This window comes from Oryctolagus cuniculus, chromosome 17, assembly GCF_964237555.1.
Source record: "Oryctolagus cuniculus chromosome 17, mOryCun1.1, whole genome shotgun sequence".
Classification (NCBI taxonomy): domain Eukaryota; kingdom Metazoa; phylum Chordata; class Mammalia; order Lagomorpha; family Leporidae; genus Oryctolagus; species Oryctolagus cuniculus.
Window position 1 is genome coordinate 3,397,175 of NC_091448.1, and position 26,951 is coordinate 3,424,125.

At 50.7% G+C, this 26,951-nt stretch overlaps 1 protein-coding gene across 6 annotated transcripts in view; it reads right to left on the bottom strand.

Annotated features, from left to right (window-relative positions):
* TNRC6C (trinucleotide repeat containing adaptor 6C) overlaps nucleotides 1-26,951 on the bottom strand; it is a 116,209-nt gene that overhangs the window by 87,455 nt on the left and 1,803 nt on the right. Inside the window, exon 1 of one of the 6 annotated variants that reach the window (XM_070060237.1) lies at nucleotides 267-26,948. The exons of 2 other annotated variants lie outside the window; for them this stretch is intronic. In XM_070060237.1, coding sequence (XP_069916338.1) covers nucleotides 267-334 — 68 coding nt within the window. In that variant the 5' untranslated portion in view covers nucleotides 335-26,948. Of the gene's footprint in view, nucleotides 1-266; nucleotides 26,949-26,951 lie in introns of those variants that run through there. 3 more of the 6 variants (XM_070060238.1, XM_070060232.1, XM_070060233.1) reach the window with 3 other exon arrangements.

The following is a 26,951-nucleotide window of genomic DNA, read 5'->3' on the forward strand; positions in this document are numbered from 1 at the left end:
GTACCTGCGTGGGAGACCGGGAAGGAGCTCCTGGCTCCTGGCTTTGCATTGGCCCAGCTCCAGTTGTTGCAGCCATTTGGGGAGTGAACCAGCGGATGGAAGACCTCTCTGTCTCTCCCTCTGTAACTCTGCTTCTCAAATAAACAAATACATATTTTAAAAAGCCTTTAAATTTCTTTTACATTTTACTTTTATTTATTTGAAAGGGAGGGAGGGAGGGAGGGAGTAGGATGGGGGGAGACAGACAGATACAAGAGCGCTCCTACCTGCTGGCTCCCTCCCCGAATGCCTGTAAGGGCCAGGGCTGGGCTGGAGCTGGGCATCTAACACTCATTCCAGGTCTCTCACATGAGTGGCAGGAACCCAACGACCTGAGCCGTCATCTGCTCCTCGAAGGGTGTGCGTCAGCAGCAAGACAGAAGCGGGGCAGAGCTGGGGCTCGAGTCCAGACACTCGGATGGAACGAGTACATCTCAGCTGGTGGCTTAAGCGCCCTCCCGCCGGCCGCCCTCCCGCCTCTCCAGTCCACGGCTGGAAGGTCTGCAGGTTCTTCCTCACGCCCACGGCCCCACACAGGGAGGCTGGGAGGTCTGCAAGGTCTTCCCTCACCCACGGCCCCACACAGGGAGGCTGGGAGGTCTGCAGGGTCTTCCCTCACCCACGGCCCCACACAGGGAGGCTGGGAGGTCTGCAGGGTCTCCCTCACACCCACGGCCCCACACAGGGAGGCTGGGAGGTCTGCAGGGTCTCCCTCACACCCACGGCCCCACACAGGGAGGCTGGGAGGTCTGCAGGGTCTCCCTCACACCCACGGCCCCACACAGGGAGGCTGGGAGGTCTGCAGGGTCTTCCCTCACACCCACGGCCCCACACAGGGAGGCTGGGAGGTCTGCAGGGTCTCCCTCACACCCACGGCCCCACACAGGGAGGCTGGGAGGTCTGCAGGGTCTCCCTCACACCCACGGCCCCACACAGGGAGGCTGGGAGGTCTGCAGGGTCTCCCTCACACCCACGGCCCCACACAGGGAGGCTGGGAGGTCTGCAGGGTCTCCCTCACACCCACGGCCCCACACAGGGATCTGGGAGGTCTGCAGGGTCTTCCCTCACCCACGGCCCCACACAGGGAGGCTGGGAGAGGGCTCCAGATGCACTCAGTGAAGCTTCTTCCCGCAGGAAGATGAGGATGCGTTCTGGGGCTAATGGCGACTCTGGGCCGGGGCACCGGCCCGCTTCTGCAGACGTCCCCAATACAGGGTGACTCTTCTGAAACAAAGCGATGCGTATACACACACATCTGAGCTTGTGTGTTAGGTGACCGAATGATACATAAGCTTGGACTCCACGGAGCATGACCAGAAGCACTTGGGTAGGGCTTCTCAAAGGAGAAGGCGGCACCAACTGCCTACGCAGCCGCAGAAGGACCTCCATTCCTGCAGGACGACGGCGCGGCACAGCTACACAGCGGCCCTTCCAGGTGGACCTGCTACAAAGCACTGCATTCTACCCAACCTAAGACGCCTCAGACAGACGACGCACAGTGCTTCTGTGCATCACTAAGAAAGAAATGCTGCCGATCACGCCCTGCTATACGCATCCCACTGGATGTAAGGCAAACAGCAATTCTGGAGATGTAAAACGTGCGAAATGTGTTTCAGGCCACAGCAGAGAGCTGGACTGGAAGAGGAGCAGCCTAGATTAGAATCCGGCACCCATATGGGATGCCAGCACCGCAGGTGGAGGATTAACCAAGTGAGCCATGGCACCGGCCCCTGAAATAATTATTTTTATAAAATTTAATATTCAGGGCTGGCGCTATGGTGTCATGGGCTAATCTTCCCCCTGCAGCACCGGCATCCTATATGGGCACCAGTGGAGTCCGGCTGCTCCTCTTCCAATCCAGCTCTCTGCTATGGCCTGGGAAAGCAGTGGAGGATGGCCCAAGTCCTTGGGCCCCTGCACCCACGTGGGAGACCTGGAAGAAGCTTCAAGCATTGAAGTCTCAGAATTCTGCCACCACCAGTTTCCTTTCATCACCTCAAAAGTTTTCTCCCGATTGTCCTCACCCTTCTGGATGAAATGAGTCATTATTTGTTCTAAAAGAAAAAATGTTTTTAAAAATTATAATTGTTTTAAACCTACAAATTAATTTTTAAAAGATTTATCTATTTATTTACTTGAAAGAGTGACAGAGAGGAAGAGAAACAGAGAAAGATCTTCCATCTGCTGGTTCGCTCCCCACATGCACCCAACAGCCAGGGCTGGACCAGGCTAGAGGCAGGAGCCAGGAGCTCCATCTGGGTCTCCCACGTGGGTGCAGGGGCCTGAGGACTTGAGCCATCTTCTGCTTTCCCAGGCCACAGCAGGGAGCTGGATCAGAAGTAGAGCAGCCGGGTCTCGAACAGCACCCATGTGGGATACCAGTACTTCAGGCCAGGGTGTTCACCCATTGCGCTACAGTGCTGCCCCCCCCCCCCCCTTTAAGATTTATTCATTTATTTTGAAAGTCAGAGTTACAGAGAGAGAGAGAGAATCTTCCATTTGCTGGTTTACTCCCCAGATGGCCACAATGGCCAGCTCAGGGCCAAGCTGAAGTCAGGAGCCAGGAGTTTTATCTGCGTTTCCCATGTGGGTGCACAGGTCCCAATACATGGGCCATCTTCCATTGCTTCCCAGGCCATTATCAGGGAGACGGATTGGAACTGGAGCAGCAGGAACACCCCACGTGGGGCAGCAGAGTCCCAGGCAGCAGCTTTACCCGCGACATCACAGCGCCAGGCCCCAGCAGGCACAATTCTAAGACCCCTCCAAGAGTCCAAGTCCACAGTCAACATACCCTCTCCCGCATATTCAATCAAACAAATTCAGGTACTGTTTTGAAGGTATTTTAAAATATGTAACTCAAATCCCAAGTCAGATACACCATCCAGGTAGGCTTGGTGACCTTAAATCTCAGCTTAGAGGTCGGAGAGAGATGGTCTCGAAAGCTGAAGCCTAAGAAAGCGTGGGCACACAGCTGCTGGTTTGGAGACGACGAGCAGGAAGCACGGAGCGCAGCTGCGTCAAGGCGCTGAGAGCCGCTCCACCGGCAGCCGGCCAAGAGCTGGGGTCTGCAAACAAGCTGGGAAGCTGATTCTTCCACAGAGCCTGCTCACACCTTGACCCCGGCTGTTCAGCGTCACAGACAGACACCCAGTCACCCCACGCCAGCCTCCGGCCTGCAGACTGTGGACTAACATTATCTGCTTTTTGAATCTCCAAGGTTGTGGTGACCCGTCATACAGCAAATGGAAAACCCACACATCTGTCTTATTCAGTTGGCCTGGACCTAGAGGGTAATATTTAAGTAGATAAATATTGTTGTTAGGAGGAGTCTTAGCAATCGTAGTAGTCAAGAATTAGAAACCACAGCAGTCATCTGAACACAGATTTGTTAGCCAGCAAAGGTGGTTATTTTTTTATTTTTTTAATTTGAGAGGTGTGGAGAGAGAGAGAGACAGAGAGACAGACACACAGTCGTAGAGTGACCCGTCCTCCACAGTACAACATGCAGGACTGGGCTGAAGCACAGAGGGGGCCTCAGCCCAGGTGTCCCACGTGCATGGCGGGGTCCGAACCACTTGAGCCACTACCACTGCTTCTGCGGGTCATGCTAGCAGGCACTCAGGTACCAGACACGGGCGTCTTGAACAGCAGGCTGGACCTCGCCGCTGTGCCTTCACTGACTTGTTTTTAAAGACTGACTCATGTATTTGAAAGGCAGAGTTACAGAGAGTGAGAGTGTCACAGAGCTCCCCTGCGTCACCTGTGGACGCACAGAGACAGGGAGGAGTCGCCTGTGCCTGTGCCTGTGCCTGACGAGCCCTCCGGCGAAGCCAGCTGCTCACGAGAGAGACGCTCACAGTGCCTGACTCCCCCCTCTGCTGGTTCACTTGCCAAAATGCCTGTAACTGCCGGGGCTGGGCCAGGCCAAAGCCAGGAGCCAGGAACTCAATCTGGGTCTCTCACGTGGGTGGCAGGGGCCCAAGGGGTGGGGCCCTCCCTGGCTGCCTCAGAGGGTGCAGTAGAGGGAAGCTGGAATTGGAGGAGGAGCCAGCAGTCCAATCTGGGGGCAGAATTCCCAGGCAGCAGTGCCAAACGCCTCCCCCAGCTTTAATTTGCATCAGCTGATTCAAAACGAAGTCTATTTCTGTGAGGGCTGGATTTCAGAATCATCTTTAGGTTCACCATGTGTCTAGGGCAAAAAGTCGTGTTTCTTCCTCTTGGGGAGGGGCGTTCCCACCGGGGTCATTGCCCCTTTGTTACCCCTGAACTCTCCAACTCCGCTGAGAGCCCCACTCTCTCTGCTCAGCCCTCGGCACAGCGCCTGGGCTGCAACGCCCCGGCTGGCTCCCGTGCACCAGCGCTGATCCCATCTCTTCAGCCTCCCTTCTCTCCAGGAACTGGGCCCCTCAAAATCCTTAAAGCCCTGCTGGCATCCAACGTCTTCAAATGTTGCCTTTTTTTTTTTTTTAATCATCTTCCTAAAATTTTTAGTTCTTGGTGACAGCGTTGGTCAGCAGTCTGGCTTGGCCAGAAGCAGGAGTCCAAAAATACTAAATTTGACTGGATGACTTTCCAGATAGCAACTGGGGTAATCTCAGGAATCCTCTTTCTCCGTCTACTACAGTGTTGGACGTTAACAGCATGAACTCACTGGGTCTAGACTCTATCGCTTTAATATGCTGCTGCACTCGTCTCCAGCTCTCTTTAGAAATAAACTTCATAAATATCAGTACCAATGAGTCACACTTTCTGACAAATCATCCAAGACGCTCACATTATCTGACAAAAACCTAAAGCTGGCTTTCTTCCTGTCACTTTCATGTTTTTGGTTTCATAATTGTGCTAGCTTCATAAAAAATTGTATAGCTATCCCTCTTGTTTAAGTTCTAAGGCAATTTACACAATATAAAAGGTATAAACATTTGAAAAGGAGAAGTTATTTGCAGGTAAATTTTATATAACCAAGATGTCTTCTTATTATGCTCAGGCTTTCTGGGTTCTCAAAGGAACCTGCGACTCCTTCAAAGACACCGTCCTAACACAAAGTCGGGGCCAATAAATGTTGGCTTCCTTTAACCTAACAAGTTGGGCTTTCTGCTTTGTACTGTATCATAATAAATATCTACTGTCTCTGAGACAAGGAACTGCTTTTCATTACCCCTGATTTTAAAATTAGACACTAGGGGCCGGCATCGTGGCACAGTGGGGTACGCCACCTCCCGCTCGCATACTGGAGCCCTGGGCCCAGTCGTGGCTGCTCTGCTTCCAATCCATCTCCTTGCTAGAAAGCAGCAGAAGATGGCCCAAGTGCTTGGGCCCCTGGCTTTGGCCATGCCAGGCCCAGATCTTTTGGCTATTTGGGGAGTGAATTGGTGAATTGGTGGATGAAAGATCAATCTCTCTGAAACTATGCTTTCAAAAAAAAAAAAAAAAATCTGTTCAGAAATAAAATTAGGGGCCAGCACTGTGGCGTAGAAGGTTAAGCCTCGGCCTGCAGTGTTGGCACCAGTTTCAGTCCTGGCTGCTCCACTTCTAGTCCAGCTCCCTGCTAATGCTACTGGGAAAACAGCAGCAGATGACCCAAGTGCTTGGGCCCCTGCACCCATGTGGAGACCCTGAAGAAGCTCCTAGCTCCTGGTTTCAGCCTGGCCCAGCTGGAGTGAACCAGCAAACAGAAGATATCTCTCTCTTTCTCTCTACCTCTGTCTTTCAAACACACACACACATAAACAAATAAATAAATAAATAAATAAATAAAATTAGGCTCTGGAAGTCTGGGAAAACTATTAATGGAACTGAAAATGGGATATTATTGTTCACTGTATTTTTTTTTTTTTTGACAGGCAGAGTGGACAGTGAGAGAGAGAGAGACAGAGAGAAAGGTCTGCCTTTGCCGTTGGTTCACCCTCCAATGGCTGCTGCAGCCAGCGCACTGCGCTGATCCGAAGCCAGGAGCCAGGTGTTTATCCTGGTCTCCCATGGGGTACAGGGCCCAAGCACTTGGGCCATCCTCCACTGCCTTCCTGGGCCACAGCAGAGAGCTAGACTGGAAGAAGGGCAACCAGGACAGAATCTGGCGCCCCGACCGGGACTAGAACCTGGGGTGCCGGCGCCGTAAGCGGAGGATTAGCCTATTGAGCCGCGGCACCGCCCGTGTTCACTGTATTTTCTTCATCATCCCATTCTCACCAAACTTTGGAGAACTGATGTCAGCAGAAATCAGCATAGAAATCTAATGTACATGAAGATTAGTTTTCAATCAACCAAGCACTATGGGCTGAGTGTTCTCCATGTATAAATCAATAAACCAAGTTTCATAAAAGATAAATTCAACATGAATCTTGTTCTCAAGGAGTCTGTAACCTAGTACTAGAAAGAAAATGTACACAGAATCATTACAAAGGGTAGAAAAATCTAAGTACCATTAGATCCTACCCGGGATACCTGTCCTACAATCATTCACACAATTTGTATGTCAAGCAGAAACCTGTAAGCATTCTATTCTTTTTTCTTTTTAACATATCTTTAAAATGGAGGGAGGGGGAACTTTACAAAGTGACTAAGTAACTATATTTCATAGGTATCCGATCTCGCCAGGTACAAGCTTTACCTGAGTGACTGCCTGCAGCGATGACAAGGCTGCAGCCCCACGTCACAGAGAGGTTTGTAAGCAGTGCTGGAACTCTGGCTGAGGCTTCTCAGGGAAATTCAGAAATCAGAGGGACAATCTGGTCATCAAAGAACAAATCCTGCTTCTCTTTACAAAGAATACAAAAGCAACTGCCGTCCCACACCTTTTGTTCAAGCAACAATTTAATATAGCAGCATTTATGGCTGTTTTCAGGATAAAATGACCTGCTTCCCCCACCTTACAAATCACACCGAAGCAATCACACTGTTCTATCTACGACAGAAAGCAACGGCACTCTCTAGACTGGAGTCACTCCTCTGAAATCACAGTGACGAGCAACACGGTAATACAGTTAATTACCGAGCAAGCGTGTGACAGTGAGGAGCAGGCTGCACATTTGCTGAGTATAAGGAAGACAGCGCGTGTCTGAGAAGTGAACAGCTTATCCAGTCTCTCATTTTGTCCTTACAGGAAGCCTGTGGGAGCTGAGCAAAACTCAGAGAAGGGGTGGCGAATCCAAGACACCTACCCCGACTCTGAGAGCTTCCAGGACTACACTTACAGCAGCGGTCCTCACAGCCTGGCTACCAGTGATGTCATGAGGAAAGTAAAGATGATGGGGCCAGCTCTGTGGTGTAGCAGGTAAGGGCGCCGCCTGCAGTGCGGGCATCCCCTGTGGGCACCGGTTCACGCCCCAGCTGCTCCACTTCCAATCCAGCTCTCTGCTATGGCCTGGGAAAGCAGTAGAAGATGGCCCACATGCTTGGGCCCCTGCACCCACGTGGGAGACCTGGAAGAAGCTCCTGGCTTCTGATCAGTGCAGCTCCGGCCGATGAGGCCAACTGGGGAGTGAACCAGTGGATGGAAGACCTCTCTCTCTCTCTCTCTCTCTCTCTCTCTCTCTGCTTCTCTGTAGCTCTGCCTTTCAAATAAATCTTTTTTTTTTTTAATGTAAGGATGATAAAAGTACATTTTTTCAGTTAAATTTACTCATTTTATCTTCCACTTTGTGTGAGAATGCTCTTTAAAGGAACGATACAAGTAGATGGTGGTGGTTTTCACCGAAATGTCGTCTTGTCAAGATTAAAAGATGGCAGTGGGGTGGGGGGTGGGGCTGTGATGCAGGGTTAGGATGCTGCCCGCAATCCCGCTATCAGAACATTGCTGTTGTGTCCCGACTGCTCAGCTTTTGTTCCAGCCTGGGAGAGCAATGGAAGATGGCCCAAGCGCCTGGGCCCCGCCAACGCACGTGGGAGATCCAGGTGGAGTTCTTGACTCTTGGCTTCTTGGCTCAGCCTGGCCGCTGCAGCCACTGGGGAGTAAACCAGCGGATGGAAGGTTTCACGGTTTCTCTCCCTGCCTCCCACCCTCCCTCCTTTTCTCTGTCACTCTGCCTTTCAAATAAATAAATCTTTTTTAAAAAATAAAAGAAGAAATCATGTGTTGGTTCCCATTTTTGTTGCTGAAACTTGCCTATAAAGTCTGTAAGTTTCATAACCCCAATGCTTTCCTGTATTTTTTCAAATGTACCAACTTTACTCAAAAGAGGGAAAAGCTTAAGTAATATTAATTCTGAATTAATTTTTAAAACATTTCGAGGGCGGCGTTGCTGCACAGTGCTGAGATGCTGTGTGGGACGCCTGCATTCCATGAGAGCGCCCACCTCTGCTTCTGATCCAGCCTCCTACTGGTGCACACCTGGGAGGACGCAGGTGATGGCGCAAGCACCTGGGTCCCTGCCCCAGTGTGGGAGACCCCGATGCAATCTGGGCTCCAGGCTTTGGCCTGGCACAGCCCTGGCTGTTGAAGGCACTTGTGAAATGAATCAGCAGGTGGAAGAACTCTCATGTCACTATGTCTTTCAAACAAATAAAACATATTTTTTAAACGTTTACTTGAAAGATGGCGAGACGGAGAAGTCTCCTGACCGCCAATCCCCAGGGGGTGGCAGAGACCCAGCTATCTGGCCGCCCTGCTGCGTCCCAAGGCGCTCATGAGCAGGATGCTGGAGCCAGGAACCCGGAGTGCAGCCGGGATTAGAACTCAGGCGCTCCGATTTGGGATGCAGGGATCCCAACCAGCATCCTAACTGTGGTGACAAATGATTGAACAGTATTTAAGAGGTGACTGTCTTCCTACTAGAATGACAAATATTTTAGAAGTTGTTAAATGTAATGGTCTTTCCAGGAAAAGTACCAGGGAAGAACCCCCTTCTCTCCACCACCATCTCTGCGGTGTCCCACTTTAAAAATGCTACCTCTTTCCCCTTCTACTGCACTGCCTCGCCCTCCCTCAATAAAGCGCGCTTCAGAATTAAGCCCGGGCGCGCTCACTCCCCTGCTGCTGCGGTGGCGCCACAGCCCATACACACCAACATGTGCTGAGTGCTGTGCCTTAGCATGTGCGGCTTACGGACACAGATGCCAAAACGCATCTCACCAGGATTCCAAAGTAACTAGGTCTTCTGACAAGCCTCGTTCCCATCTCTGTGCCCACTTTCACGCCATCAGCAACAGATCAGGAGACGGATTTTCTGGGCCTCCTTAGCATCGTTTCAGTTTCGCCAAGTCAAGTGTTCTGGTTTTTTTTTTGTTTGTTTGTTTTTTTTTTTTTTTTTTTTTTTAAGCTGGTTTCTAGAATTTGCCTTTCTCTGGCAACATGAATTTTATAAACACGTCTACTAATCTGTTTTTGTTTTTTTTTTTTATTTTTTTTTTTATTTTTTGACAGGCAGAGTGGACAGTGAGAGAGAGAGACAGAGAGAAAGGTCTTCCTTTGCCGTTGGTTCACCCTCCAATGGCCGCCACGGCCGGTGCACTGCGCTGATCCGATGGCAGGAGCCAGGTGCTTCTCCTGGTCTCCCATGGGGTGCAGGGCCCAAGCACCTGGGCCATCCTCCACTGCACTCCCTGGCCACAGCAGAGAGCTGGCCTGGAAGAGGGGCAACGGGGACAGAATCCGGCGCCCCGACCGGGACTAGAACCCGGTGTGCCGGCGCCGCTAGGCGGAGGATTAGCCTAGTGAGCCGCGGCGCCGGCCTACTAATCTGTTTTACAAGTTGTCTCTCCTTTCCCCATTTCCTACGCTGGAAAGCACAGTCCTGGTTTTCTCTAAGGCCCACGATGGTCTGATTTCAGTAAATCACAACCCATCTCTTTTCTGGGAACTCTACAGAACTGTGAATTTTAAATCGTTATGAATTTTAGATAAGATTCATTCTTGGGAACACACTTGCATGCAGAAGTCCAATTGTCCTAGCACCATTTATTGGAAAGATTATACTTTCCCCGCCAGTCTGCCTTGGCAACTTTTTCTTTTTTTTTTTTTAAAGATTTTATTTGAAAGTCAGAGTTACACACACACACACACACACACACACACACAGAGAGAGAGAGAGAGAGAGAGAGAGAGAGAGATAGGTCTTCCATCTGCTGGTTCACTCCCCAGATGGCTGCAATAGCCGGAGCTGTGCTGATCTGAAGCCAGGAGTCAGGAGCTTCCTCGGGGTCTCCCACGTGGGTGCAGGTTCCCAAGCACTTGGGTCATCTTCCACTGCTTTCCCAGGCCACCGCAGAGAGCTGGATCGGAAGAGGAGCAGCTGGGTCTTGAACCAGCACCCATATGTGATGCCGGTGCTTCCGGACAGGGCATTAACCCGCTGCGCTACAGTACCGGCCCTGGCAACTTTTTCAAAAACCGATTCACCACCAACATAAAGGTTTGGTCTGGAACACTCAATTCTGACCTGTTTGTCTCCTTAAGCAGTACTACAATGTCTTCATTATTTCAGTTTTATAACATGTTCTTAAATGGGAATTTCAAGTCCTTCTTTTAACTTTTTTTTTTTTTTTTTTAAGATTTTATTTATTTGAGAGAATCACAGTGAGAAGGAGAGACAGAGAGAGAGGTCTTCCATCCTTTGGTTCACTCCCTAAATGGCCCCAACAGCTGGAGCTGCACCGATCCAAAGCCAGAAGCCAGGAGCCTCCTCTGGTCTCCCACATGCGTGCAGGGGCCCAGGGACTTGAGCCATCTTCCATTGCTTTCCCAGGCCACTGCAGAGAGCTGGATGGAAAGAGGAGCAGCTGGGACTAGAACTGGTGCCCACATGGGATGCTGGCACCGCAGGCGGAGGATTAACCTACTTCGCCACAGCGCCGGCCCCTCTTTTAACTTTCTTATTTGTCAAATTGTTTTGGTTATTTTAAGTCTTTTGAATACCTATACAAACTTTAGAATCAGCTTACCAATTTCTGGGGGAAAGCCGTAAGGGATTCTGACAGCCCACTGACTACAGGTCGTCTGGGGGAAGCGGCTACGCCTCCCCACGGCATGGCCTGCGTCTTTTCTACCCCAGCTCTGGGTTGCAGTTTTCAGTGCAAACATGCTTCACTTCTGTTAAATTCAGAAACAAATATTTAGTTCCTTTTGCTGCTACAGTGAATGAGCCAGTTTTCTTAATTTCATTTTCAAATCATTTTCCGCAAATAAATGGAAAGGTACATGATTTTTTGGAAATAATTACTTGAAAGACAAAGTGACAGAAAAAAGATACATACTCCCATACAATCTTTTATTTTTTATTTTTTGAAAAAAACTTTATTTATTTGAGAGGCAGTGTTACAGACAGAGGGAGGAAGAGACAGAGAGAGGTCTTCCATTCACTGGTTCACTCCCCAGATGGCTGCCTCAACAGCGGAGCAGAGCTGATCCGAAGCCAGGTGCCAGGAGCCAGGAGCCTCTTCCAGGTGTCCCACGTGGGTGCAGGGGCCCAAGCATGTGGGCCAGCTTGTACTCCCTCATGTGCATTAGCAGGGAGCTGGATCAGAAGTGGAACAGCCGGGATTTGAACCTGCACCCATATGGGATGCCGGCACTGCAGGCCAGGGCTTTAACTCCCTGCACCGTGGTGCCAACCCCATACTCAAGAGATCTTTCACCTACTGGTTCACTCCCCAACAGCTAGGGTGAGGCCAGGCTGAAGCCTTGAGCCAGGAACTCCATCCAGGAACTCCCATGTGGGTGGCAGGAATCCAAGTACTTGGGCCATCATCTACTGCCTCCCGGGTCCATTAGCAGAAAGATGGATTGGAAGTGCGGGGTAGCTGGGACTCAACCCAGGCATCCTGGTGTCGGATGAGGGTGTCCTGCTGCACCACAGTACCACCCCGCAGATAATATCTGAATATTGGGCTTGTACCTGCAACCTCACTGAACTTGTTTAGCAGTTCTAGTATTGTGTGTGTGTGTGTGTTTCTTAGGGTTTTCTACATCTTGGACATGTCATCTATGGATAATGATAGTTTACTTGTTCCTACTCTAGATAGCTAGATACTATTTTAAAAACATATTTTATTTGTTTATTTGAGAGGTAGAGTTATAGGTAGGTAGAGAGAGAGAGAAAGAGAGAGAGAGAGCGAGTGAGCCGATCTGAAGCCAGGAGCCAGGAGCCAGGAGCTTCTTCTGGGTTTCCCATGTGGGTGCAGGGGCCCAAGCACTTGGGCATCTTCTGCTGCTTTCCCAGGCCACAGCAGAGAGCTGGACTGGAAGAGGAGCAGCTGGGACTAGAACTGGCACCCACATGGGATGCTGGTGCCATAGGCGGAGGATTAACCTACTGTACCACAGCACTGGCCCCATAGATACTTTTCTAAAATTATTTTTCTTAGCAGATTGCACAGGCCTTCAATTCCAGTACAATGTTGAATCGAAGGTAACTTACTTTCTTTCCTTATTCTCAATTTTAAGAGGAGGTATTGAGTGGTTCATCCTTAAGTATGAAATTAACCTACTTGGGGCTGGCTGTGGCATATCAGGTAAAGCCGCTGTCTGCAGTGCTGGCGTCCCATATGGGCACTGGATCCAGTCATGGCTGCTCCATTTCAGATCCAGCTCTCTGCTGTGGCCTGGGGAAGCAGTGGAAGATGGCCCATGTCCTTGGGCCCCTGCACCCACGTGGGAGACCCGGAAGAAGCTCCTGGCTCCTGGCTTCAGATCAGCGCAGCTCCGGTCGTTGTGGTCAGTTGGGGAGTGAACCAGAGGATGGAAGACCTCTTTCTTTTTGCCTCTGCCTCTCTGCAACTCTGCCTTTCAAATAAATAAATTTTTTATAAATGAAACTAGCCTATGTGTTCTGCATGTTTCCATCTATATCCCTATCAGTGGAAGACACTCCCTCCCACAAGTGCATCTGCTATGCTGAGTTTGCTTCTTTTGCGTCTACTGAGCTGATGATCACGTGGCTGTGTGCTTTATTACTATAGCAAACTAAATGAACAGATTTTATATCTTTCTTTTTTTAAAGATTTTTTTATTTGGGGGGGGGGGGATCTTCCTTCTGCTGGTTTACTCCTCTAGTGGCTGCAACGGCTAGGTCTGGTCCGGGCTAAAGTCAAGAGTCAGCGATCTAGCTGGGTCTCCCACGAGGATGGCAGGGCTCTGACCACCTGGGCCTCCATTCCCTGCCCCCCCCCCCCCACATTAGCCAGAGCTGGATCAGAAACAGAGCGGCTGGAACGCAAACCAGAGCTCTGATATGGGAGGGTGATGTTGAGAGCGGCAGTTTAACCCGCTGTGCCACCACACTAGATTTTGTTACATTAAGATTTTAAGATGTTAATCCAATCTTCCAGTTCCGGGATAAATCCCACCTGGTCAAGCTATAGAATCCTTTTTCTATGATGCTGGACTTGGCTCCCTATTATTTTATTGAACATGTTTGCTTCTGTATTCTGAAGGGATACTGGACTACAGGTTATGGACTTGGGATGGCTTTGGCTTTGGCGCCCTGGTAACAGGCCTCATACAATCAGATACGATGTGTTCCCACCTCCTGTATTTCCAGAACTGTCTGTGATGGTCTTTGAATGGTTGACAGGATTCACCAATGAAGACAGATGCCCTGAGCTTCTCTCTGTGGGAAGACTTTAAGTTACTCATCCAATTCCCACAAAAATTTTCTATTTTTCTAGGGTCAGTTTCGGTAATTTATCTAAGAATCTGTAATTCAACCTAAATTATCTAATTTGTTGGCATAATGTTTATAGTATCTACTTTAGTTTCTTTTTTTTTTTTTTTTTTTTTTTGACAGGCAGAGTGGACAGTGAGAGAGAGAGACAGAGAGAGAAAGGTCTTCCTTTGCCGTTGGTTCACCCTCCAATGGCCGCCGCTGCAGCCGGCGCACCGCGCTGATCCGATGGCAGGAGCCAGGATCCAGGTGCTTTTCCTGGTCTCCCATGGAGTGCAGGGCCCAAGCACCTGGGCCATCCTCCACTGCACTCCCTGGCCATAGCAGAGAGCTGGCCTGGAAGAGGGGCAACCGGGACAGAATCCGGCGCCCCAACCGGGACTAGAACCCGTTGTGCCAGCGCCGCAAGGTGGAGGATTAGCCTATTGAGCCACGGCGCCGGCTCTACTTTAGTTTCTTTAAGATCAGCAGTCAGGACCGGCGCCGCGGCTTGGGCCCTGCACCTCATGGGAGACCAGGAGAAGCACCTGGCTCCTGGCTTCAGATCAGCACGGTGCACTGGCTGCAGCGGCCATTGGAGGGTGAACCAACGGCAAAGGAAGACCTTTCTCTCTGTCTCTCTTACTGTCCACTCCGCCTGTCAAAAAAAAAAAAAAATCAGCAGTCAGGTTCTCTTTCAGTCTTTTTTTTTTTTTTTTTTTTTTAAAGAACCAAAGACCTCCAGCCAGAACAGCATGGCGGGACCTCTTCCAGTCTTGATTTGGGGTTTGCGACTTCTGTCTTGGTCAGTCGAGCAATTCACCAGCTTTTGGTTTGATTGATCAGCTGTTTTTATATTTTTTAAACTTTTTATTTATTTATTTTTGGACAGGCAGAGTTAGAGAGAGACAGAGAGAGAGAGAGAGAGAGAAATAGAAAGGTCTTCCTTTTCCGTTGGTTCACCCCCAAATGGCCGCTACAGCTGGCATGCTGCACCGATCCGAAGCCAGGAGTCAGGGGCTTCCTCCTGGTCTCCCATGTGGGTGCTGGGCCCAAGCACTTGGGCCATCCTCCACTGCCCTCCCAGGCCACAGCAGAGAGCTGGCCTGGAAGAAGACAGAACCGGCACCCCAACTGGGACTAGAACCTAGGGTGCCGGCGCCACAGGCAGAGGATTAGCCTAGTGAGCTGCGGCGCCGGCCTGTTTTTATATTTCTTTCATTGATTTCCACCTTCACCTTCATTTCCTTTCTTTCCTTGATATAGTTTAGTTCTTCCATTTTTGGATTCATAAAACAGCAGCTTAAGTGAATGATTTGAGATCTTTCTCCTTTTCTTTTTCTTTTTTAAAAGATTTATTTATTTATTTGAGAGGCAGAGTGACAGACATAAAGAGGGAGAGATAAGAGAGGTTGGTATTCCGTCCACTGGTTCACCCCTCAAATGCCTCAACAGCCAGAGATGTGCCGATCCAAAGCCAGGAGCCAGGCGCTTCTTCCAGGTTTCCCACTTGGTTGCAGGGGCCCAAACACTTGGGCCATCTTCCACTGCTCTCCCAGGCCATCAGCAGGGAGCTGGATCAAAGTGGAGCAGCCGGGACTAGAACTGGCACCCATACCAGATGCTGACGCCACAGGCAGACGCTTAACCCACTACACAGCGCCAGCCCCAAGATCTTTCTCCTTTTCTAACAGTGCTACACTTCCCTCCTCTAGTCCAGTTCAGCTACATCACATGAATTTTGATATGCTCTCTTTTCTAATTCCATTCAAGTCATTTTCTAATTTTCCCTGTGAGCTCTTCTTTGACCTGTGGGTTACTCAGGAATCCCTTCTTTAATTCCTGATGGACTGTACATGTAGAGAAATATGAACATCAAGTGAGACCAAGATCTTGACTGTAACAACCGTAAGGATGGCTGTGCTTTGGTAAAGAGAGCGGTGCAAGCACAGATGTGGGGCACGGACAGAGTGGAAATGCCACTGAACAGCCCCCTAAAATGCGGAACAGGAACTGGCCACGCGATGCTGAGTCTAGGGAGCGGTCCAGGTTGATTATAAAAACTCATGAGTTTCAGTATATGTATACGGCATTTTAAATAATTTTTATTTGTTTGAAAGCAGAGTGTGTGTGCATGCAGGGTCGGGGCAAGTGAGGGAGGGAGAGAGAGAAAACTGGCTCACTCCCCAAATGCCTGCAACAGCAGGGTCTGGGCTAGGCGGAACCAAGGAGCCAGGGACCCCATATGGGTATCCCAACGTGGGTTGTCAGAGACCCAAATACTTGAGCCATCAGCTGCCGACTCCCAGGGTGCACCTTAGCAGGAAGCCAGATCAGGCACTGGGGTGTGGGATGCTGGCACCCCAGGCAGAGTTCCATAGCTGTGACACAATAACTGTCCCTGGGTGGCATTAAAAGTCACGGGACTGTGTGAGGTCACCAAAGGAGTCCACAGACCAGAGAAGTTTACACAAGGGAAGCTAGGAAGGAGGCTGGTTTGATGTCAGGTACTTCAGGAAACTAAGAATTCACCCTGGCAAGGCTAGAAACCTACCCAAGATCTGTAAGCCCAGGTGTGACACAAACGCCACGCAGCAGCGGGCCATGCCTAGGACTAGTGAATGCAGTAATAAACTCCGTTAGCATGCTGCCTGGGATGCTTGTGCCCCACATCCGGGTGCCTCGTTGGAGTCCTGGCTCCTCTCTTTCTGATCCAGCCTCCTGCTGATGCACATTCTGGGAGGAGGCAGCACGCTCACGCCGCAGGGTCCCTGACACCACGTGGGAGATCCGGAATGAGCTCCAGGGTCCCAGCCCTGGCTTGGCCCGGCCCCAGCCCTTGGGGGAGGGAAACAGCAGATGGGAGTTCTCTATCTTTCAAATGTAGTGAAAATAAATAAAACTTTCAAAAAAAATAGATTAACTTAGGGGATAAATTCAAGAGGCAGTTTTTGGATAGACATTTTCACTATGGATACATTAAAGTTAGGTAACATATGTTCACTAAAGTTATAACTTTCTTAAAAATATTTATTTTGTTATTTAAAAGAGTTACAGAAAAAGAAGGAAAGACAGAGAGAGGTCTCCCATCCACTGGGTCACTCTTCAAGTGACTTCAATGACCAGAATTGGGCCAGGTCAAAGCCAGAGGCCAGGAGCTTCATTTGGGTCTCCCACATGGGTGACAGGGGCCCAAGCACTGGGACCATCTTCCGCTGCTTTTCCAGGCCATTAGCAGGGAGCCGGCTCAGAAGTGGAGAGCAACTGGGATATGAACCAGCGCCCATATGGAATGCTGGCAGCTCAGGCAGCTGCTTGACCCGCCACCCCAGGGTGCTGGCTTCCTAACATTAATTAAACTGCTTATGTTACTAAAACAAGAGTTCTACCCTCCCCACCTATTTTTTCCCTTATCTATATACCTCTCTACTAATCTCAGTTATTTAACATATCTCTTCTGTAAATTACAACACAAAAGCCAAGAAGTGAGGCAGGCATTGCAGCAACAGTTGGGAGCCCGTGTCCCATATCAGATGGCCCAGTTCAAGTCCCAGCTACTCCATGTTTCCAACCCAACTTCAGCTAATGTGCCAAGGAGACAATGAGGCCCAAGTACTTGGGCTCCTGCCGCCATGTGGGAGACCCGGATGGAGCTCCCAGCTCCCTGGCTTTGGCCTGACCCAGCTGTGGGCATCTGGAGAGAACCAGTGGATTCTCTCTCCCTGTCTTTCCCTGCCTTTCAAATAAATGAATACATCTTATACACACACACAAAGAAGAAAATATATTACTCTTCTAACCAAATAATGAAATAAAACATATATAAGAGTACTTAAAAAGTTTTTTGTATCAAATAAATATCTTTCAATCATTTTTTCCACAAACTCTCTGAGGTTCCGCATATGCTAATCACAGAGCAGGTGCATGTTCAGGGGCTCACAACACTCTGTCCCGCCACACGCTGAAGAGCCCTAAGAAAGACACAGTGCACAGAGGGGCCAAGGGAGGGAGACTGCTTCCCAGCCAAGGTTTGCAGAGAACAGGAAGTGGCTGAACTGGCTCTGGAGACAGTTATCTCCCACTCCCACTCTGCTCCCACCACCCAGCGAGGCTTATTGCCACCCCCCCCCCCGCCACGTTAACTAACGCAACCTAGTTCCAAGTGACACAGATTTTTATTTTCCATAGAAATAGCTTCCCACTTTCTATCATTTGGATTAAAACCATAATTCCTCTAAATGGGCTTAATTTTTGGTAACATTAACTTCAAATAATGCAAAAGAAAAACTGTTTTGGCAGAAAAGAAGTAATCTATGAAATCTGTCTGTCTCACAGACACTGCTGCCGAAGCTGCATTCTTGATGCCAGAGTCAAAAATGAGAGAAAAAATAAACCATGCATCGGGTTTTCCAAGGTGAGCAAGGAGTGGACAAAACACAAGGAGTAGCTGTTCAGTGCAGCCGCTAAGGCACTGCGTGGGGTACCAGCACCCCACAGCACAGGACCTACGTCCAGGTCCCAGCTCTGTCCCACTGCAGGCTTCCTGCTAATGCGCACCCAGTGGTTCAGCAGTGGGTCCCTGCCACCCACGCGGGGGACCTGGCTTTGGCCTGACCCGGCTCCAGCTGTTGTGCATTAGGAAGGGAACCAGCAGATGGAAGCTCTCTCACTGCCTGTCTCCACCTTTCAGTTAAATGCACAGACCACTGCTATTGTGAAGTGTGGACAGACACCTCAGGGCCACAGGCTCGGCAACGCAATCCCCAGGATGAAAGAGAGCAGGCCGTGTACCCTACGGCCTCACGCAGCTTCAGGGGAGTGAAGAAAAAGATGCGTGTGGTGGGAGGTTGTGGGAGTGAACAAATAAACACCAACTGACTGCTTCTAAAGCTGAACTCTGAAATCAATGTTCACTAATTCAAAACTCAGTTGAAAAAGCACAAGTTAGACAACAAACATTTTGATAGGCTCTCCTTAACCCAAACGTGGTCATTTAGGGGACTAGCATTGTGGCACAGTGGGTTAAGTCACCATGATGCCACTGGTATCAGAGCACCAGTTACAGTCCCGCTGCTTTGCCTCCAAGTCAGCTTCCTGCCAATGAGCGTGGAAGGCAGAGAAAGATGGACTCTGGCCACCCAGGTGGCTCCTGGCTTAGGCCTGGCTCAGACCTGACTGTTGCCGGCATCTGAGGAGTAAACAAGCAGATGGAAGATGGCCCTCACCCCCTTTCAAGTAAATAAATGAATCCTTAAAATTTCCATAGAGTCCTCCCTCAAGGAGAATAGAATACTAGGCTAATATATGCTCACCAGGTGCTCTTGCCTGACCACAATGACCCCATTAGTCACAACACTATGGGCAGTATCCAAAGGGCTAGTATCTAAAGATCATCATCAAAGCTGTGACTGAAAAATCAGGAATTATTTTGTAATTTACCTACCACACTTAAAAACACCTGTAAGAAATACCAGATGGGGGCCGGTGCTGCTCCACTTCCGATCCAGTTCTCTGCTATGACCTGGGAAAGCAGTAGAAGATGGCCCAAGTCCTTGGGTCCCTGCACCCGCGTGGGAGACCCAGAGAAGCTCCTGGCTTCAGATCGGTGCAGCTCCAGCCATTGCAGCCAATTGGGGAGTGAACCAGTGGATGGAAGACCTCTCTCTCTCTCTCTGCCTCTCTGTAACTTTTTTTTTTTTAAGATTTATTTACTTATTTGAAAGTCAGAGTTACACAGAGGGAGGGGGGAGGGAGAGGAAGAGGGAGAAGAAGAGGGAGAGGGAGAGAGGTCTTCCATCCGTTGGTTCATTCCCCAGATAGCCGCAACGGCTGTGCCAATCCGAAGCCAGGAGCCAGGAGCTTCTTCCAGGTCTCCCACATGGGTGCAGGGGCCCAAGGACTTGGGTCATCTTCCACTGCCTTCCCAGGCCATAGCAGGGAGCTGGATCGGAAGAGGAGCAGCTGGGTCTTGAACCCGGCTTCAGGCCAGGGCATTAACCCTCTGTGCCACAGCGCCGGTCCCTGTAACTCTTTCAAATAAATAAATCTTTTTTTTTTTAAAGAAATACCAGACTTGAATTCTTCATGATGCAGTTGGTGACAACGACAAATAGTGCCGAGGGGCCTCCAGGGAAAACAGCCGATCATTCCTGTGGAGAGCCACAGAACCGTGGAGCCAGGAGCCCGAGGACAAGGCGAGGGTGGACTCATCTCAAATGCTGGGCCCTCGGAGCCCCTGGTCATTACCCTAGATTCTGTGTTCAGTTCCCAGCCCCCACCCCGCCCCCCGCCAGGGTCATCTGTGGAAGCAGCCTTCTAAAGAAACACATGATCCGAAGTAGAACTGCTGATTTTGACCTCAACACCTGCAGCTGTGACCAAGCAGTGCGCTCCAGACACCACCTCTGGGTGTGCCTCGACCTTGAATTCTCGGCCTCCGGAACTGTGAGCAATAAGTCTGGTTTGCAAATTAAAAAAAAAAAAGACAAGATACCACAGATGCTGTAGGGATTGCATTTTTATCCCTACTAACAAGTAACTCACATCTAAGGAGTAAGTAATTTTTTTAAAAACAGATCTCTCTCTCTATGTAGCTATCTATCTACCTGAAAGACAGAGTGACAGAGGGGGTGGAAACAGAGAGAGAGAGAGGGAGAGGGAGAGATCCTCTATCTGCTGCTTCACTCCCCCAACGTCTGCCAGGTTGAAGCCGAGAACTCCATCCGGGTCTCCCGTGTGGGTACAGGGACACAAGGACTTGAACCACAATCTCCTGCCTGCCCAGGCACATTGGCAGGAAGCCAGACCAGAAGCAGAGGAACCGGGACTGTACCCAGCCCTCCGATGTGTGATGAAGGCGTCCCAAGCAGTGGCTTAGCCTGCTGCACCACTATGTCTGCCCCTAGAATCAATGTTTTCTGCAAAGAATTAATCTGTAATGGACTATGCTGGTGTGTGAGATGAATGGTGATGGTAAGTAATGCTCAGTCTACAGAGTACCAACGCACAAGTCACACAAAGACAACAGGTGGCAAGATTCTTACTCATCCCGACTGGGGACAAACAAATATTTTTATCTGTTTTAAAACTTCTCTGCTCCCTTCTTTGGAGAAAAAAGATTGTTATTTCATTCTTTTTCTCTAAAAAGAATCTACTACTAAGGTAGCTATTAAATTCACTTAACCTTTAAAAAGCTCTAGTCTCTTCAACATAACTAAGTTGCTACACTATTTATATTATTTTTATATTACAATCTGGTCTCATGTGTCTTTGGAATACTCAAGGATTTTTGTTTTCTTTTCTGTCAGTATCTTATACCCATAGAGTTTACAACATATTTAGGGCTGTTCTCCCAAGTCTGAGTTAAGAATTCTGTTACGGGCGGTTGTACTGAGAAACGATTTCACTCAGAGCGTTCACCATAACTAACAGCCAACCCTCTGACCACACGTTTGGATTTCGGCTGCGTCAAGTCTGCCCCAGAGCACCACGGCACAGGGTGGACTCCGCTGGAACTGCTGCCTGTATGTCGCCATCTTTCCAGGAGCAGCAGCTGAAGCAGACACGCTTAAGATTCATTTTATTTATCTGAAAGAGTTAGAGAGAGGCAGAGCCAGAGAGAGAGAGAGAGAGAGAGAGAGAGAGAGAGAGAGGTCTTCTACCCGCTGGTTCACTCCCCAATTGGCCGCAATGGCCGCAGCTGAGCTGATCTGAAGCCAGGAGCCAGGAGCTTCTTCCGGGTCTCCCACATGGGTGCAGGGGCCCAGGGACTTGGGCCATCTTCTCCTGCTTTCCCAGGCCACAGCAGAGAGCTGGATGGGAAGTGGAGCAGCCGGGACTTGAACTGGCACCCGTGTGGGATGCCGGCGCCACGGTCCGGGCTTTAACCTGCTGTGCCACAGCGCCGGCCCCAACATTAGCTTTTACACGACTTTGGTTTTTATTTTAGAGATTTATTTCTTTGAAGGAAAGACTGAAGAGAGAGAAATCAAATTTCCATCCACTAGTTTACTCCCCAGATGGCTGAAGCCGGGAGTCTGGAGCTCTGTGCACGCCTCACACGGTGGCAGGGACCCAGCTCTTGGGCCATCTTCTGCTGCCTTCCCAGGCGCAGCGGCAGGGGTCTGAACTGGAAGCAGCGCAGCTGGGGGACGGGATGCTGGCCCTCCCGGGATCCGAAGCGCCTTCTGGGAGGAGCAGGAAGTCTTCCAGCCTCTCCTTCAACCCACGTCAACCACTTCTGTTATTCTGTCTTCCTGCCCTTCCTCACACCTTTTCAGGTCTCCCGTCCTGCCATTACGCTTGTCCAAGCTTGGGTCACCGCACACACATGGCTACAACAGCCGTGGTTTTCACACCGTGTCTCTGCTCGCCGCAGCTTCTAGACTAGAAGCCCAGAAGTCAAGTTCACGTCATCAATCATCAACAGCTTCCAACCAGCCAAAGAATCCCGGTTCCACCTCTAAGCGTTAGCGTCAACACAAGCAGCCAGGCTCCCACCACAGTGAGGCCTCCGCACTCATCTATTCCATATCCTGAGCCCTACCAGTCCCAGCCACTGTGCAGGCCCTGTCCAGAATGTTCTCCAAGAATGTCTCCTTCCACCCAAGCAAACTCTACCAACTCTCAGGACCCGTCTCAGATGAAGTCTGGACAACACAGGCCCTGCCCCTCTTCTGAACGCCTGGGCACTCTCCCCAAACCTGCTTCCCAGCCCCGTCTCACTGAACTGAAAGGCAGTGTGACGGGAAAATGATGCTTGGTGGCCACGTCAGTTTGGAGCTCCTGGGCCAATAAGGGGACACGTGTTTCTTGTGCTGGACTTCTCCGAGCACCCGACGGCCTGACAGGAATCCTTAAAGGGGACACACGGTTTGTGGCTGCACAGTGACCCTGCACCTCGAATTTGTGTTCACTTCTTATTTGTGTCCGTGTTTCCTTCACAACATTTAACTGCTCTCTCTTTAAAAACCTCGCGCGGCGCCCGTGTCTCACTGTCACTGGCAGGGCAGGGGAGCACGTCTTTTCTGCCAGGGCGCCGCACAGAGAAGGCAGTCTCTGAGGGGTGGGCAGACGGTGAGCCCTGGCGCTGACCAGGAGCTCGGGCAGCAGAGGCCCCGGCACGTCTCCCAAGGCTCTGACCGGGGAGAGTACTCGCCTTCGCCAGCTGCAGCGTCCCTGTCTCTAAGATGGACCCAGCAACAGCACCTGCCGTATAAGGTGCTGCTGAGGGAGGGGTGAGCTGATACACAGCCGTCCTAGAAAGCACCGGTGAGCCCTCGCGGCTGGCTCCGTGCAGCAGCCAGCAGGGAAGAGGCTGACCAAGAAGCTATTCAAGTAACCCAAGTAACCCACTTCCACGAGCTAGCGTCTTGTGAAATTCCGTGTCTCTGTGCCTCTGTCTGCTCATCTGTAAAATGGGAACAATAAAAGCAGCCACTTGGCGGAGCGCCGTGAGGACTAGCAGGTGGGAGCTCACACCCTGGCGGCATCTCGCAGCAGTCGCTCCAGCACGGCTGTGCCTCTGGGAGAGCGTCTCCAGCAGAGCTCTGGTTACCTGGGAGGATGCGCTCCGAGCGCCACCTCACGACGGCCCTCAGTGACTCCGGGGTACTTGCGCCCACAAGGCCATCACCTTCTTCCCCACCGCGCTTCCCTACTAGAAAAGCCTCCTTTAAAGTGCCAGCCCATAGCCTCGCAAACAACACCCTCCCTCCACACTCCTGCGACCCTCAGCATTTCAGGTTACACGCGCAGTGTGAGAAAACATACCACGACCCAGCGAGCAACGCTGCACGCCCTTCCCGGAGTCACGACCCACTCGGCGGCGGACGCCTTCCCCGGAGCATCTCCGAGCCCCTCCGCGGCGGACGCCTTTCCCGGAAGGAGACCCGATGCGCCTCACCGCCATTCCCAGCTCGGGTCCTAGCTGAACTCCCAGTCACCATTTAACTTAGGTTTCCCTAGCTTATTACAAGAGTAATTAAAAAGACATTATCCTTGGGAATAAAAAGTAAACAGTACCTTTGCCAAGCTCAAATCCGGCAAGCGACTTCAGTTCTGAGAGATCATATTGTAAACAAGCCAGACCAGACACACACAATGATCAAACAAAGCACACGCCCCCAACAGCCCCTCTGGCGGAGGCTCGTGGCAAAGGGCAGCTGGCAGTGAGCCGACTCGGTGCCTGCTGTCCTCAAACTACCTCAGAGTCCAGCAGAGCCTCCAGATCAAGAGTAGGGGCCGGGGCCGGGGCCGGGGCCGGGGCAACGCGGGTAGAGCCGCCACCTGCAGAGCCGCATCCCGAGTGGGTGCCACTTTGAGACCCGGCTGCTCCACTTCTGATCCAGCTCCCTGCTAGGGCCTGGGAAAGCACCTGCATGGGAGACCCAGAAGGAGTTCTTGATTTCGGGTTGGCGCAGTTCTGGCCATTGGGGCCAGCAGATGGAGGATCCCTCTCTCTGCCTCTCTATAACTCTATCTTTCAAATAAATAAATAAATAAATCTTTAAAAAACAGAGCACAGTGCTGCTCAGGGTCTGCATTCTGAAGGCCCGAGGGAGCGTCCGGACTGACGTGGACCACGGAAACCGCTGTGTGCTCCCTGCCACGCTGCTGGGTCCCCACACGCTGACTCTCACTGGTGAGGAAAGTGTTCACAGTCTGTTGTATCAGGACAACTCGTGGGAGGCCAGTGGAGACCAAGTACCTGCAGCTCTGGGAGACAGAACTCCAGACTCCCTGGGCCCAGGGCCATAGATGCATCCTCAGGGAGGCCGCCTCCCGGGGCAACAAGGGGCCAGTAAGGAGGGAGAGTATGGGATGCACACGTCCATTCTCTTTCCTGGAGCAAACATTAAGATCTGCCGGCCCACGAGAGGCACACAGTTAGGAGGCTACATTTTGCCCATTCTGAACCATCATCACATCCTAGAAACCGAGGGCCCTGCACACAGCTGGAACTCTCCAAAGCCCTGGCCTCTGCCGTGGCCGCACAGCGAGCAGAGGAGGGCGCGACAACCAGCTGTGCCGCAGCGGCGGTGTGTCTCACGGCGGTGTGTCTCACGGTGGCGCACATCTCAGGCGGCAGGCCCCGACGCCGCAGCTCTGTGCACAGCCCTGTGGTCTTCCCAGGGCTCAGGGGGAGAACGCAGTCCTAGCAAACGGTTCTCCACCCTGAAATACCTTCGTAATTCTCTGAAAACACCTGAGGTCAAGAATCCATTTCTAGTATTGCAGAACTAAAAAATACACACTCTATTATCGTTTAACAAGCTTACGGTTTGAATGCATGATCTATACACACAAACTTCTACAATTATTCTGAGTTCTTCAAACATGTTCTCTGGGCAAGAATTATGTATTTCTCGGGGCCAGTGCTGTGGCATAGTAGGCTAAACCTCTGCCTGCAGTGCCGGCATCCCAGACGGGTGCTGGTTTGAGTCCTGGATGCTCTACTTCTGATCCAGCTCTCTGCTGTGGCCTGGGAAAGCAGTAGAAGATGGCCCAAGTGCTTGGGCCCCTGCACCCACATGGGAGACCCAGAAGAAGCTCCTGGCTTTGGATCAGCGCAGCTCTGGCCGTTGCAGTCATTTGGGGAGTGAACCAATGGATGGAAGACCTCTCTCTCCATTTCTTCCTCTCTCTCTCTCTAACTCTGCCTCTCAGATAATAAACTTTTTTAAAAAAGAACTCTATTTCTCAGTTTCAGCATGGTTAGCACATGCATGCAGGCACAATTCTACTCAATATTAGTTATTTCTCACAAATAACCTACATAGTCCTGAAAAGCTGTGCACAGCTGGAAATGTATAAATGGGAATATCTTTATTGTACTAAAGCCTATTTATAGAAAGCTTTTTGTATATTATTTTATACAGAATGTTATCCCTGTCTGTACAACTATTTAAATGTTAATCTGTAAAAATTTAGATATTCATAGATGAGCTGAAAGCAAGAAAACTTGGAAAATCCATCAGAAAAAAATACTGGCCAGTTCTCAGTTGAGATTCTGCTCTCTGTACTCAAATTAACGACGTCTTCAAACAAAATCAGATGTCAGATATCTCAAACGATACGGCCTTCCCGGGGGAGGGGGGCTACCCGGGAGAGGCTCCGGCCGGTGCTGTGCCGGCGTCACTTGAGTGCACGGTTAAGAACCCTGGGGAGTCTCAAAGTCACACGGAAGAAGTCAGAGGATTTCAGTCAAGGAAAACCAAGTGGCTGGGCTCCTCCCCGCCTGCCCGCTGCTCCCTCCACCACCCCGGGTCCCAGGACGTCTCCCACGGTCGATGGTCCGCGTCTCCTCCCCCCTTTCCTCACGCGTCCCTTTGGGATTCAGTTGCCTGGCAAGTAATCTTTGCTTGCTGCAACCTCAAGTCTTATTTGTCTCACACACTGTAAATGATAAGTGGACAGTCTCAGACTTCGCAAGCAGGCTCTTCCCTCTTATAAAATATTCTCAGATTGTACAGCAAGCCCTGACCCAGAGGTAAGTGGTCCTCCAACCTGAGCCTGCAACCTACCGGCTCCAGTTCCTGCACGGAGGGGCAAGAGGGACCCACCGAGTCTTGCAAATGACTCCTGAACCTCCAAACGTTGGTGGGAGAAACGTCACCGACACCACGCGCCAGGTCAGACAGTGGACAGATAAGGGAGCTTCCACCAGTCAGCTTCTTAAAACATCACGCGAGCAAGGGCCAGGTGTGCACGCAGGGCCCCGCTCAGCCACGCCGCGGGAGTTCTATTCCGCTTCCTCCCAGTTCCAAGTGCCCTCCCCTGAGGAAAGCTGGCCCCCTCCGGCCGGCGGCAACACACCCGAGCCAGCACCGGGAAGGCCCCCGGCTTGTCTCAGGAAAGCTGGGCCCGACAAAAAGACGGTGGTGAGCAGCAGGGTCACTCACAGCCCCAAGGCTCCCTGCGCCACTGCTTGCTTTTATTTAATCACGAAACATAAAATCAAACAGTTTTTGCTCATAACCCCCACTCTCAGTGACTATGTACTCCAAATTCCTCAGCCAAGGAAGTCTAAGACTGTTACAAAATAATCTTTGCTAAAGTGTTCAACTGTATGCTACTTGAAAAAAATAAACACTGTGAAAAGGAAAACCAACACTTGCATGCACCTCCGCCTGCTACCGCCAGAAAACAGCGGAGATGCTGGGATCGAGCCTACCACAGCCTCAGCATCCAGCTAACTGAATCCTGCACCTCTCCGGCAACGTCAGACTGGGGTGGGAGTGAACGGCTAGGGCCAGGACGTCAGAATAGATCCCTGTGACAGAAATTCAGTCTGTGTGTGCAGACAGCCGCATCCAGGTCTACATAACCGCT